This window comes from Symphalangus syndactylus, chromosome 10 (assembly GCF_028878055.3).
Source record: "Symphalangus syndactylus isolate Jambi chromosome 10, NHGRI_mSymSyn1-v2.1_pri, whole genome shotgun sequence".
Lineage (NCBI taxonomy): Eukaryota > Metazoa > Chordata > Mammalia > Primates > Hylobatidae > Symphalangus > Symphalangus syndactylus.
The window spans coordinates 115,565,670-115,579,577 of NC_072432.2; the positions used below are offsets into that span (position 1 = coordinate 115,565,670).

The 13,908-nt window shown below is 51.4% G+C and overlaps 1 protein-coding gene across 8 annotated transcripts in view; it reads left to right on the forward strand.

Annotated features, from left to right (window-relative positions):
• Positions 1–1,019: 1,019 nt before the first annotated feature.
• The window catches only part of SORBS3 (sorbin and SH3 domain containing 3), a 33,210-nt gene continuing 20,321 nt past the window's right edge, over positions 1,020–13,908 (forward strand). For 2 of the 8 annotated variants that reach the window (XM_055295631.2, XM_063611432.1), the window contains exons 1-5: positions 8,613–8,753; positions 9,242–9,324; positions 10,627–10,709; positions 13,182–13,338; positions 13,593–13,710. In XM_055295631.2, the coding sequence (XP_055151606.1) occupies positions 8,720–8,753; positions 9,242–9,324; positions 10,627–10,709; positions 13,182–13,338; positions 13,593–13,710 (475 nt within the window). In that variant the 5' untranslated portion in view covers positions 8,613–8,719. Of the gene's footprint in view, positions 3,841–8,600; positions 8,754–9,241; positions 9,325–10,435; positions 10,710–13,181; positions 13,339–13,592; positions 13,711–13,908 lie in introns of those variants that run through there. The other 6 variants (XM_055295637.2, XM_063611435.1, XM_063611433.1 and 3 more) reach the window with 5 other exon arrangements.

Genomic DNA, 13,908 nt, shown 5'->3' on the forward strand with positions numbered 1-13,908 from the left:
GAAGAAAGTCCTCTTAGATTTCAGTGGCTAAAAGTGCTTCTCTTCTGATGGGAAACTGGATCATGGTAGAACTTCAAAGTGAATAACCCAAATCCAGTGATTTTAAGGGCGAAGGGAAATGTTTTCCATAATAACCTACTTTCTCTGGACTCTCAGTTCCTTTAAATATGTTCTAGTAAATAAAATAAAAAATAATAAGGGATGTTCTTAGAGTTACTTAAAATCTGTTCATCTGACCATGGGCATGATTGGTTTAAATTTCCTTAGGACTTTGGAGGAGAAAGATTTTCAGAAAGCTTTCACAATAGCCAGATTATTTTACTTTCATTTTTGAACCCCAGGTGACTTCTGTAAAGGAAGTCACTTTCTAAATATTTGATAAATGCCCTCAGCAGCACCTTCTACAGCAAGATGTATATATGCCCTTCTAGGCTGTTGGCATCAGCTCTCGCATCTGCCTTCCCATCATCCTCCTGTTGTTCTCTGTCAGTATTACTGAAACCAGCTGGGGTAGTAGAAACTGACAAGAGTTCAATGGTCCCCTTGCGAATTGAAGGTCTTGCTAAAGAACATTGGATAATTGAGGATTTCCTGTCTTCTGTATCAGTTACTCTTTAGGTTGAATGGTATTTCAGCCTCCATTAGCATATTTTGGAATGCAAAAAACAAGTGTTCAGATGTAGTATGTGAATTATCTTCCCTTAGTTTGATTTTCAAGTCACAACCAACTAGTGAAGGAAATTTTGGGGCTCCCATTTTGACCAGCCTCATCGCAGGAGCCGTGTCATAATAGTCATTGGTCAGCTCTGCAGTGAATGTACATGCCTGGGAACATTACATCAGAGCATGGAACATGCACATTTATGGCATTCCTTAGTGTCATTTGTGATGCGGCAGTCTAGCACTAAAGCAAGTATTTCAGACAGTAATATTTCGTATTGGGAGTTTCCAGGAAACCAGAAAAACAAAGAACAACATAATTTTGGTGGTGTTTTGTTTTTTTTTTTCTTTTTCCCAAAAAACCATACTTCTCTTTAGAAGAATGAAGACTCAGCCCATCTATCTCTGTTTTCCTATACCTTTTTTTCTAACAGTTCCTGATTTGTTTATGGCAGAAATCAAGGCACTCTTAGGGACTGGAATCTGCCTGCATAGATTGCTCTGTTAATAAAAAGATAGGAAGGAGATAAAGGATCTCTGAATGAGTTGTGAGTAAAACCTGTGAAAGAAAGAGGAAAAAAGTCTCTAGTAACTGTCTTTTCCTGATTGTCATTGAACTTAAATCGGGTATTAAGCACCTAGATATCCTTTTGCTCCTTTCTCTTCCAATCCCAGGATTAGAAAAGATCCTGTCTTTGGAAATTTCACTGATGAAAGTCATTCCACGTGACAGACTGCAGAGCTGCTAGTACCTTATCCCTTTCTCCTTTTCATTAAGGCTGTTACACATATACAATCCACAGGTAGAAACCACTCTTACGGGGCCTCCATAAGCAGGCAGTAGTAGAAATAGTTACTGTAAATCCTTATAAGCAAAAAATAATATTTTGTTAGGGATGATTATTTAGGAATGGCTTCACTATTGTCTCAAAAAGCAGAATGATAAAGCAAGCTTCCTTGACAGAAGCATCACAAAATTATATACAGTATTTCACTGGTTCCCTCTGAGCTGTCAAGGAATCAGCTAGAGTAGAGCGGTAAGTGGTCCTGGTTCAAGAAAACCTGAGTAAGTTTTAGAGCAGCACTAACTCTTAGAAGAGGTTAGGTTTGAAAATTCGATTGAATTCTAAAGATAAAATTATCCCTTCCGTTCTGTAGCTGTTTTAATGTAAACAGCAGCTTCCAAGGTGGCTGGATCCCTGCCCTGGGTTTGCTCAAAGACTACTTTTCCTGTCTAGGGCCATGATTAAACAGACGTTTTAATTGCTGTCAAAGTTCTGCAGTTTTGGTGTTTTCAAAGTCTCTTCTGTTTTATTGAATGCTTCCCCCTGTGTGTGCTAAAGATACTGGAAACAGTTTTATTGTGTTCTCCTTCACAGGACCTTCCTTGTGGAAGGCCCACTGAGACCTTCTTTTTCTGCAACTTCTCCCATTTAGGAAAACAAAAACAAAACAATTCCCCAGGCATGTCAGGACTCCTTTGTAAACTTTTCTGAAATGCCATTTTGAAAATGATGCTTCACATGGACCAGGTTTCTCACTTTTGGTGACATACATATCACAGGACATTTAAATCGATCAGATGATTATTTCTTTTAAAAATTTGAAAACTCATCTAATGTAAGTTCAAAACATATATCCCTTTTTTATTTCTGTGTTCTGAATGTTTAGAGCAAAAGCAAAACAACAAGCCAAAGGTGTGTGTGTGTGTATGTGTTCTGTGTGTGTGTGTGTCTTTAATAGAATGATAAAACAAAAATAGCCTCCGTTTTCCTTAAACTCTCAAGGTGACACTTTGGTTACAAGTAGAGACATTGCTGATTTGCTGGTGTTTTTTGACTGGATATTGATTGGCAAGGTAGGAATTGCTTATCACACTCTGATGAGCTTGATACTGCTCCTTGCCTAGGAGTAAAAGACTCAGCCTCTCCAGGAACATCAGTATTTTTCACGTCTTTCATTGCCTTTTTTGGTTCTTCCATGTACAATTCAATGAAGCAAGTTTCTCTCAATAGCAAAGATTTGCCTTCTTAAGATTAGCTTTCTTTGCCATCCTGATAACTTAGGGATGATTTCCTGACTGACATTGTTCAAAATAGGAAGAGAGAAACCCTTATTTGTTTTGTCAATAGACTATTATTGAATGTCATTAAGGAGCAAGGGTAAGATTTTTAAAAATTGGATAACTTCGGGGCCTTTTTAGCCTTTTTGGCATTGTCCCTTAGATCTTCTTCTCTCTGAGTGCTTTAAAAACACACGGTTTGAGGCACAGCTGATCTCTATAGGAAAATATTATAAGCCATGCCTGCATGAGACACAGCTGGGCTTTGCTGTTCATGATCATTACTCGAGTCTCTCCAGCCTCAGAATGAGTAAGGCTGAAATCTGTTCCCTCTACCCTGCCCTATTTTATGTAAATATGGTAGCTGATCTCCAAAATTTTCGACTGTACCATATATATAAAGTTTAACCTCTTAAGAATGTTCATCCAAGCTGGGCACGGTGGCTCACGCCTATAATCCCAGCACTTTGGGAGGCTGAAGCTGGCAGATCACGACGTCAGGAGATCGAGACCATCCTGGCCAACATGGTGAAACCCCATCTCTACTAAAAATACAAAAATTAGCTGGGTGTGGTGGCGCATGCGTGTAATCCCAGCTACTGGGGAGGCTGAGGCAGGAGAATCGCTTGAACCAGGGAGTTGGAGGTTGCAGTGAGCTGAGATTGTGCCATTGCACTCCATCCTGGAAGACAGAGCAAGACTCCGTCTCAAAAAAAAGAATTTTCATCCTGACCAATCTGGGTGACCAATCAGTTAAATTGGTTTAGGAAGAGCTTGCCCTAGATTGGTTGATTCATAATTTTTCTTTTTATTAATTATCGGGTTTTTCTCTCTGATCTCTGCATTGAAAATTATTTCCTAAACCATAAAGATTTGTTGAGGTACCATTCTAGAATCCCCAATATTTATTCTAGTTGTTATAGTAACAGTGGAACCCAAGTTTCTCCTAAAGCATTACCCAGCTTTCCTTGCCCAGGCAGAAAAGATGGCAGAGGGAGGGTGAACCCAGGGCCCATCTGTGGGTATGGGCTCCAATTTCCTAAATTGTTTGTGGTTATAACCATGGCTTCCACCTTGTCTGGCACCGGGTCCACATCTTTTCTGAGATCTGCTAGAAGGTGAGTAAAGGACAGCCTAGGAAGGCCCAGCAGTGGATTGAGGAGGGTCGGGTTACCTGGAGGACGGGTCCCAAAACTGGCTTGCCACAGTCCCTTTCGGTATTGCTGTGATGAGACGCCTGGAGGAAAGCTGTCAGAAAGAGCAGATGTGTGTAGAGGAAGAAAGTTGTGTAGTCGAAGGACAGTGTTGTTTACTCTTATCTTGAGTGTGAGCAGAGAACTGTATTAACAATAGGGCTTTGTACCATTGACAGAGTGTGAAAGAGGGAGCCTATATTACATTAGGGCTTGGGACCTGATCTGCCTATATCTAGCCAGCGAGAGTGAATGGGGTCAGTGTTAGCTGCCTTCATCTATGCAGTCACAAAGGTAAAGATGATACTGGAGAGTATATTCCCTCCCGGGAGGCCTTGGCCTCATGCCTCTGCCACCTTGGCAAGACCTGCTAAATAACACCTTTGTCTGAGACAGGGTTATGCATCATCTCCTCTTCTATGCCCTCATGACAAGTCTAGGTGGCTTAAGATCAAGAAGTGAGGACATGGAGGCGGACTGTCCCTCTGAGCAGCTCTAAAGTAGGGCCAAGCACACTGCCTTCCAGTAAGTTCTTGCCCACATTCCTTCACTCCCTTGACCTAGATGTCTCCAAATACTCTTAACATGAAATGCATGTAATGAGGAGCAGGCCTATCATAGATCTTGATTTGGGGCAATAAAGATGTGCTTTTGTCACAGAACTTTTTGAGGATGACATTGTAAATCCCTAACTTTTCTTTTCTCAGTGCATGGTGACCCCAATAGCTGTTTTTCCCGGTAGATCTGTCAGCAGGCATTTTCCAAGAAGGAGCCCCAGTATTCCTTCCTAAATGGCGAGGTGGTCAAGACGTCAGACCAGTTGGTGGTGTGATATTTTTTCAAGGTTCTTCTGAATGATGGATTATTTGCTCGTGCTTAGAGATTGCCTACTTTGTCTTGCTTTCAGTTATGTTAAAGAAAGCGAGGGAAATGTTACTTATTGGCCGAAATCATCTAATGTCTTTTTTGTGAACAAGAAATTAATTTTTTAGGACTTTTGTACTGTAAATTAGAGGTCATCTTAAGATTTAAAAAAAGAAAACACCCCTAAATGATAACTTTATTGGCTCCCTGTGTCTTTATTTCCTGTATTTCCTGGTGGAGGTACTTATATTTGGCTTTTACTCATTTAATAATTCCAGAGCCCAGGAGAAAGCCTGGCTTTTGATGTCTGGTCTGGTCTCTGATGATACCAAGGAACTCCCCTCCCAAGGGAGGGAATCCCATCACAATAAAAAGGACCTCTTTCTTTCGTCTTTCCAGCCCTTTCGTTTTAAAGCAGCTATGGTGGCCGCAACGTGTTTCTGTTTCTCCCAACTCAGAATCCACTCCCCAACCCTGGCCCCCTTCTTACTCAAGTCCCAGCCCCCTCTGCGGCTTCTCCAGTAGAGGCCACTACTTGAAGAAAAGGAAGAAAGACATCCCAGAAAACATACATTCTTTACCAAGGATAAAAATAATTTTGTATTCTTGTAATTTAATGACTGTGCACGTGATCCTAATAATAGACACGATGAATTCCATCTTGGAGAAGTCAAGGCAGCCAAAGAGGATTTGAATGTGGAGTTGGCCTACCAAGAACAGGGAGTGTCAGACTAGCCTTTTCATGCCTCTGAAAAGTAGAAATACCATGAGGTGCTGTGGATTCACAAGGAAAAACAAGCTCCCCTGGGCAAGTGGGGAATTGGGGATAGGGAAAGAGCCGGGGCCCTGGAGAGGAAAGTGTGTCAGTGAGGGGACTCTACTGAGGTAGAAAAACTAAATCCAGCACTGCCAGGCTCAAGTGAGGTGACTTTTACACTAAATACAATCACATTAAGGGCCACAGTGCAGTTTACAGGCCAGAAAACGGGCCCAGGTTTCTAATTTCCAATAAGCTGAGTAGCACTGGGTTCTTTGTTATCCCAGTGGCATCCTGATGTAGCAATGTCCCTACACCTTAGCTAAACCTTCAGTAAAATTCGGTAAGATTTGCCCATATTTCTGGAATTGTGGAAGGATTTTTAATAGCCTGGAAATGAAGGACTTCAATGCAAATTCCTATTAACCTGTTGCTCCATCTAGATCTGCTCCTCACTTTGTTGCCTGCTGCATGTAATTGCATGGTCTTGCTTTTTTTTCTTTTTATCACAACTTTCAGGCTTTAGAAAGAAAATATAATTTTGATACAGTAGATGAATAATTTAATGGTAAATGAAGCAGACTTTTTAATGTTGATGCTATTAAGGAGAAGGTTCATCAGAGAATTCAAGGAGATGAGAAGACAAGGTTCTTCTTTGTTTGGAGGCCAGAGCCGTACCTTATGGTATCCACTGGGCCAACAGATCAGCCCTCTTATCCTACCCATCGCAGTCTACCTGAGCTGGGAAAGAAGGCTGATGCAGACCTAATTTCCCAGCTCCTGGGTCCGTGCCCTCCTTTGTGGCTGAGTTGACTTGGCTTGGTTTTCCCTCTGAGATCATCACTTATTTATCCTTCCCTTATAAAATCTACTTTCTAGAGCTGACAGCCACTTGTTTGTTTCATCTTTCCTGAGAACTAAGAGAGGTTCACCCAGCTCATTTCTTCTCAAAGACACCCCATCTGTGCATTGTGCTTGTTTGCTCATCCATGAAAAGAGGAAGAGAGAACAGCTGTGGATGTGATGTCAGTATCAGAACTTCCTTGAGGACAGGCGGGATAAATTGGGCAAATGGCTGAGTTCTCCCGCAGCCTTTGGGAGATTGGCCCTGAGAACCCAGAATAGATGCCCATTACATCACGCGTGTGCTATGGGAAAGGTCTGTGCCAGGCAAGCCTGAGAGCCTCATTCTCTATTCCTATGGGGTTCCATGCATCCATCCTGGCTGCCAGGCCCCAATACCCACCATACTTGACCTGTACTGGGTATTTTTTCACTCAGATCCCTCACTCTACAGTGACTCTACCAGAAATCTTGAATTCCAGATGAGCCACATCATGCCATTGTCAGCATAGGAGGCCCTTTAAGCCCCAAAATGGGTCATTTGCACTCCCTTCTTCTGCCTGCTCCTGTTCCCATGAGTGGTTGGCATGGAAAGGGCCATCAGTAGAATTTGGCTGGCAACATTTTCAGGAGCAGGAATCAAGAGAGGACCCAGGAGAAAGGGATGGAGCCCAGGGGATGAAACATAGTCCAGATTCTTGCTGGTATGTCCATGTGACTTGGTTTCAATTCCTCACTATTGTGTCACTGTGGCCTTCTAGAGAAGTCCAAACTGCTGGAAACGGGCAGTGCTTTCTGCGCTAACCCCTTCTGGTCTGACTGCTCAGCTTAGAGGAAGGAAGAAAACACTCAGAATTCTGAGAGCAAAACCCCCCGAAAAATCTACTCAAAGCACCTGAAGTTCATCCCTGGGGAGAAGAAGAAAGGAAGAGCAGATGCCCTGTATCTCCATGGGGGTACTGAGGCACAGAGCTAGGGCCCCCTAGCTGCCCAGGGTAGATCTCAAAGGGTGACTCATCTGAATTGCCGATTCCCAGCACCAGAGCAAGGCGCTCTCAAGAACTGAGTCCGGGTTCATGTCTTCTGGGACCCCTGGCTTCCCTTTTCCCACTTGAGAACTAAAACTGGGTGCTCTGCCCACCCCACTCACCCCGCCTTCACTTCAGTGCTCTTTCCCCTCATTTGTCATCCTTGGTGACAGAGGTTGCTTTTCAGAGTGACCCGCATTCCACCGCCTTCTCCCCCACCCTGTGAAGAGCCACATTTACTGGTAGTCCCATGGCTAATCCTCCCCTGTGGTGGGGGCAGGGGCTGTGGACAGACCCCTATTGATGGTGATGTTGGGGACTACCCACAGAACAAAAGGTGCAGCCTCAAGGGCTTGAGCGGGGGATACTGGTGCCTGGGATCAGGTAGCTGGGAAAACAGGGCAGTTATGTAACTGTGTTTACTGTGGCTCAGGTGGCTCTGAGAAGGCAGAGGCAGCCCCTTACAAAGGGCAGTGCCAGAGGTGGGGGAGCGGCGACTTGCAGGGAAGGAGGCCCCTCTTAGACAGGGGAATCGTGTGTGCAAAGGAGAGAGTGCAGTGGGATTTGGAAAGGAATCTGTTCTGTTGTTGACAGCCAGCCGGCCAGCCGCCTTATCTAGGACAATCTTCCCAGCCTCAGCCTCTCCCTAACCGTGCCAGCTGTGGAGGCAGCAAGGGGAGCTGATGCTAGAGGGAGGCGTCGGGAAATCAGACACCTGGTTCCTGGCTCAGTCTCCAAACCCTGCTACTTTTCCCCCCTTAATCTACTTTTCAAAGAGAAGGAATTCTTCTCTTTAGATAAGGGCAGAAAGGGAGGAATCAGTCAAATTTCCTTATGTTTTCCCTGCCCTGTGGCCCACTGTCTCCCATCCTCTCGGCTGTGAGGCCAGATGGGCACCACAGAACACGGTGGATTCTGACCTGAGAGAGGTGATAAACCCGGCAGAGCCCAGGCCAAAGTAGACAGGCAGAAGTCAAAGCGGCTCAGGAAGAAAGCTCAGGTCTCCCGTAGACCTACCCCGCCTCCTCCTACAAAGCTGTTTACTCAATGTCCGATTCCCATAGAGATGAAACTGGTAGCCAGTCCCCAGCTCCTTGCCCATGGCTGCCACCTCCCTTTGTGAGAAACAGGAAGTGGGGAACTTTGTCAGCTCAGCTGCACCCTCTACACTAAATATTTATCTTGGAGTCCAGGTCAGAGCCCTAGAGAATAAGAGAAGCTTGCTGCTGGTGAGGGGGTATGGCCAGGATTCCTGGAGTCCTTGGAAGAGCTTCAGCTTCACCATCTTGGGAGAAGGAAGAAAGTGAAAGCGATGTGGTCCTTCTTAGTCCCAAGGACCCTGACAGGTGGGAAAAATGTGTGTCTAAGAAAATGGGCACCTATTTTATCCCTGAGGGAGGGAAGAGGCTACCTGGGGTGGGTAAGCAGGTTTCTAAGCTTCAGGGGAGGGGCAGTGCACTGCTGCCTCCCTCAAGAAGTGTCCCAGGGTTCCTCCACTGCTTAGCTGTCCTCCACAGCAGTGCCCCTGCCATCCCCATCTCTCCGCCTTCCTGGAGAGTCAGAGGTTCTTGGAAGGAGTCTTCAAGGTCATCTTGTTCAGCTTCCCGCTCAGTGCAACAGTTGCCTTTACATAGATGCCCCACGATTGGCAGACTCAGAACCTTGGAATCATGTAAAAATTTTTCCTGGGAAGCCTTGGACCTGCTTCCCTATGATGTGTCCCCCAGTGGTCCCACTGCTGCTGGTGCAGCTGTCTGTGTCCACATAGCAGCCCCACAGGCCCTAGAGGCCAGCAGGCCTATCTGAAGCTTCTCAACCCAAATATCTCCTCCAGCTTTCACATGTAATGTTTCAAGGCAATGGGGAGAGCTCCTTTACCAGAATGAGGAAGAAGATAAGACTAAAGCAGTAATGGTGGTAGGTGAAAATCACTTAGTCTTTTCTCCACTTTCTCTCCAAACTTTGAGTTGAGTGGTGAGCTTGGAAAACACTCCAAAGTTCCTCGTGGCCTCTGGCACCAGTCTGACACCCAGTAGGAATGCAGGAGATGACATTAGTTTTCATAATTTAGCATTGATCACTCCCAGCTCATATCTAAAGTTGATCAGTAACTATTGGTTGGTTGGTTGGTTTGGGGCTTGGGGATCCCTGAGCCAACTCAAGGGCTAGAAAGGATTCCAGAGTGTTTCCACGGCCCTTCAATGTTCCTTAAGCATTCCCACTTTCTGAAGTGCCATACAGAGGCTTGGGGCAGAGACAGGGAGAGGGGATGGCCAGAATGGATGGGGAGCCAGAGGGCGGGGGCTCTGGGGGCCTAGCTCAGAGCAGCGAGAACAGCGGAAAAGCAGGCAGATCAAAGCAAACACAGTGTCTGGGAACACCAAGACCCTCCTAATCCCATCCCCGCCAAAGGGACCCCACCCTTATCCTCTTCAGGGGCGCGGCACGCCCAGGGGGGCCGCTCCCTTGGGCTGATTTCCTCCCTGTGCTTGCACGTGTGTGAGCGTCCCCACGTTTGCAGTGCACGCGCGCGTGTTTGTTTGCACACTCCCGGCCGCGCGCCGCCGCAGGCACACCCTCTCCCCCAGCGCGGAGGGGCGGCGGGGCCTTCCCCTGGTCCGCTCCGCCACTCTACCTGCGGTGCGCCCTCATCTCGCTCCCGGCCTGTCCGCCTCTCCCGGCTTGCCCAGTTCACCACTCCTGCCCCTTTGTCCTGGCTCCGCCCGGTTCACCACTCCTGCCCCTGTCCTGGCTCCGCTGCGAGGCCGCTCGCTTCCCACACTCTGGAAATGTCGCTGGAAACTCTGAGTGGCCCGCGTCGGGCCGCCCGACCCCTCCCCGACGCCAGCCCTGCGGTAGGGGCCGGAATGGCAGCTGGGAAACCAGAGAGGGCTCCCCGGGGACCCTCGGCGGCCCCTCCCGGCGCCGCCTCCCCGCCGGCCCGGCCTCCTCGGCAGGGGGCCACCAATGTCCCCGCGCGCGCCCCGACGGACGGAGAGCACTCGCACGCCCCTCCTCTCCGGCCCAGCCCCGGCCCGCCGTCCAGATCCGAGACCCAAACTCCGCCTGCCCCGCCGCGCGACTCTCACGGTGCGGCCTCCAGCGCGCGCCCCTTCGGCCTCCCTCTTCCTCCTCGGGCGCCCGGCCCTGCCCGGCCCGTCCTGACCCGGTCACGAGGACCGCGACGGCCCGCACTTCTCCTTGCCCTTCCTCCTCGAGCGCCCGCGCCAGGCAGCAGCCGGGCAGGGATGCTCCTGCGCTCCCGGGCGGCCTCGGGCCCAGCCACCTGCTCGCCGGGGAAGGTAGGTCCGGGGAAGGAGGGACGGGGAGTAGGCGAGGACGGCGGGAGGGATCCGTGCCCAACCCCAGGGGACCGCACCGAGCCCCTCCCCGGGGTCTGGGTCCCAAACTCTGGGAAGAGGTGGGAAGTACCACCCACCAGCCCTCATACCAGAAAAAGCGAAATTCAAGAAAAGCTGTCCTTGTCCACGTGGCCTTGTCGCTGAGAAATACCTGGGAAAGCGCTTAGGGCCGGGCCCCGAAGGCCAGGGCAGTGTTCAGAGCAGGAAGGCCGGTGCCCACCCCAGCAGAGCCCCCTCCCCTCTCCCGCTCCCGGGACCTCTCCCCGCTCCCGGGGCTGGCTGCCTGCCTGGGGGGCGGCCTGAATTCTGGGAGGACCCCTCCGCTCTCTGCTACATGGGGGACCAGTCCCCAGATGCTGCCCTCTTCCTTGGAAGTCCTCCCTAAGTCTCCTGACCTGGCTGCCAAGAGAAGAACTCGGACCACCCTTCCCTGGAGGTTCCTGGGAGGGCGTCGCAGGGAGCAGGGTTGAGAAGGGGCAGATGGGGGCACCAAGGGTCAGCAACCTCTGACTACAGGTCGTGGGGGACCTCCTGCCCTGCCCATCCTCCAAGAGAGCAGTTCTCACTGAGCACGAGGTGGGCGGGGAGGTCAGGGAAGGAAGGTGCTGTCAGCTGATGGCCCAGGCGGCAGCTGCTGAGCGGCAACTTGGCCCCTTGGCCGGAAGCAGTCAGCTGGGCAGGGAGGGGCGCTGCGAGGAGCTGGCCTGCTCCAGGCCTCCTGACCTTCCACCCCACCCTGCCTCAACTTCCCCCCGAAAGGGGAGGTGGAGTGTGGGGACTGGGGTGTGTCTGCCTGTTTTGCTTTGGTGGGAGTCCTAATTGGACCCAGCTGGGGATCTGTTCCTCCTCCAGCCTCAGCCCTCCACTCACCCCAGTCAGGCATGGGCACAGAAGAGCTGTGTCGCAGCAACTCGAATGTCAGGAGTCCCCACAGACTCAAACCAGAGACAGGGAGCTGCCCCCAGCCTTGGCTGCACCCTCGCCAGCCCTGGGCAGGAGCTGGGTCCGGGGGCTGAGTCATCCCAGCCTTATTCTACCTTCATCCCCTCCGGGGCCCCCAACTTTTCCACTGCTCATATGACTGCACCTCCCACCACTGTTCAGCTGACACCCCTCTGTACCCACAACCCCCGTGCAGCTCATGTGGTCCCCCCGGTGGCCCCCCCAGAAGTCATTCACAGCTCTGCACCCAGATTCCAACACACACATACACAGCTCCTCCCGATGCATTTGCAGCCCTCCCTGAGAGCCCCCAAGGACCCCACAGGCACAGGCAAACCTGATTCCATCCAGTCCTGGGCAGTGGCAGAGCTTGGTTGTTTCTGGTCCAGTCCAGCAGCCAAGACGCAGAGGGATGGATGCCATAGCACAGTGCTCTGGGCCAAAAAGCCACCTTGGACACCCCAAACTGGGAGCCCCTTTTTGTCCTCTTGCACGCCCCGCCCCGGGCTCCCCTCTTGCTCCTCCATTCCCTGGGTGCCTAGGGCTCCCTTCCCCTTCCCCAGCCTTGGGATGAGGCAGAAGAAGCTGGCTGCGGGCAGGCATGGTGCTGCCAGGGAAGACCCTCCACTCACAAAACAGCCAGGAGGGGCGGGAGAAAGTGGAGCCAGGGTGCGCGTGTATGTGCGTGCACACTTGCCCACATGCAGAACACCCCAGGGCACCCAGCACCACCTCTCCATGGGCATGAGCAGCTTCAGCTTTGCCTTCACCCACCGATTCTGTCTCCACCCACCCGGAGCCCTCTGAGTCCTCATTCTGTGAAGGAGGCCAAAGAAGGGCCCAATGCTCCCTGTGAGCGCGCAAGAGTGGGTCTTGCTGCCTGGAAATGCCCCCGACGCTCCCCTTGGCCCTACTGGGCTTAAGGCCCTGCTGGCTGCTTCCTGGAGGGCAGTGGGCGGGTGGCTGAGTAATCCCTTGTGCCCGCAGGCAAGAGATGCCCACACGGCCTGGGCATCTCTTGCAGAGATGGAAGCAGCCAGAGGGAAGAGGCAGAGGGAACTAAAACAAAGTCCTGTGTGCCCAGGCCCCCTCTCTGCCAGCTGCCCCACTTCCCCTGCACCTTCCTTCTTGGGGAGTGGGGAAGCCGGCTGCACCGTGCACGGAGAGCCCCATCGGCTCCTGGCCAGCCCCTCCCCTCCTCCTCACCCAAGCTCCCCCTCCCCCACTCCCACCCGGAGCTCCTGCCCTGGGCCTAACAAGTGGCCCATTGTGCCCCTGGGAGCCGGCAGGCACGGGCAGCCTGCAGGCGGGTGCCTGGCATGACCTGTTTCCTGGGTCCTTGAGCTCGTACCCAGCTGGTCCTGACCCCCTCCCACAGCCGGACCCTCCTCCCCTACCCCAGGGTCGAGCCAAGAGGGCATGGGCAGCCCAGCCTAGCAGGGCTTTCCCTTCCTTCCTCCTTCCCCACAGAGGACACGCAGAGGAGCAGCTGGCTTGCCCGGAGTCCTCCGACCCTGACCCAAGCATGCAGGGCCCACCCCGCAGCCTCCCCACTGGGCTCAGCCTGGACGACTTCATCCCTGGCCACCTCCAGTCCCACATAGGGTCTTCCTCCGGGGGGACACGGGTGAGTGGGTCAGTAGGGAGGAGAGTGTCCCGTGGGCCCGGAGTTGGTTGGGACTCTAGCAGGTCAGGTGGGGGCAAGAGGATGAAAGGGATGGAGGGAGGGCTGAAGAGAGCTCTGGGGGGCCTCGCTGGTTTCCCACAAAATCGTCAGGTGGGACTGGGACCGTCACCGAGGGGTGTGGGCTGTGCCTAGTAGCCATCCCTCCCTCCCGCCCTGCTGGGCCCTGAGCTGCCGCTCCTGGCCCCTCCCCGCAGGTGCCCGTGATCCGGAATGGTGGCTCCAACACCCTTAATTTCCAGTTCCACGACCCAGCGCCCAGGACTGTGTGCAATGGGGGCTACACACCAAGACGAGATGCTTCCTGGCACCCGGGTAGGTCTGCTCAGGAGCCTCATGCCAGAGATGGAGGGTCAGGGCCCTGCCATCTGGCACTGCCCTGTGTCAAGCGGGAGGGGCAGCAGCTGGAGATGGGGTTCTCAAGGCCATGAGGAGATTCCTCAGGGGCCTCTGGGCTCACTACGAGCCCCTCCCTGCGGAGCCTGCTGACTCTGCAAGAGACACCCGCTTGGG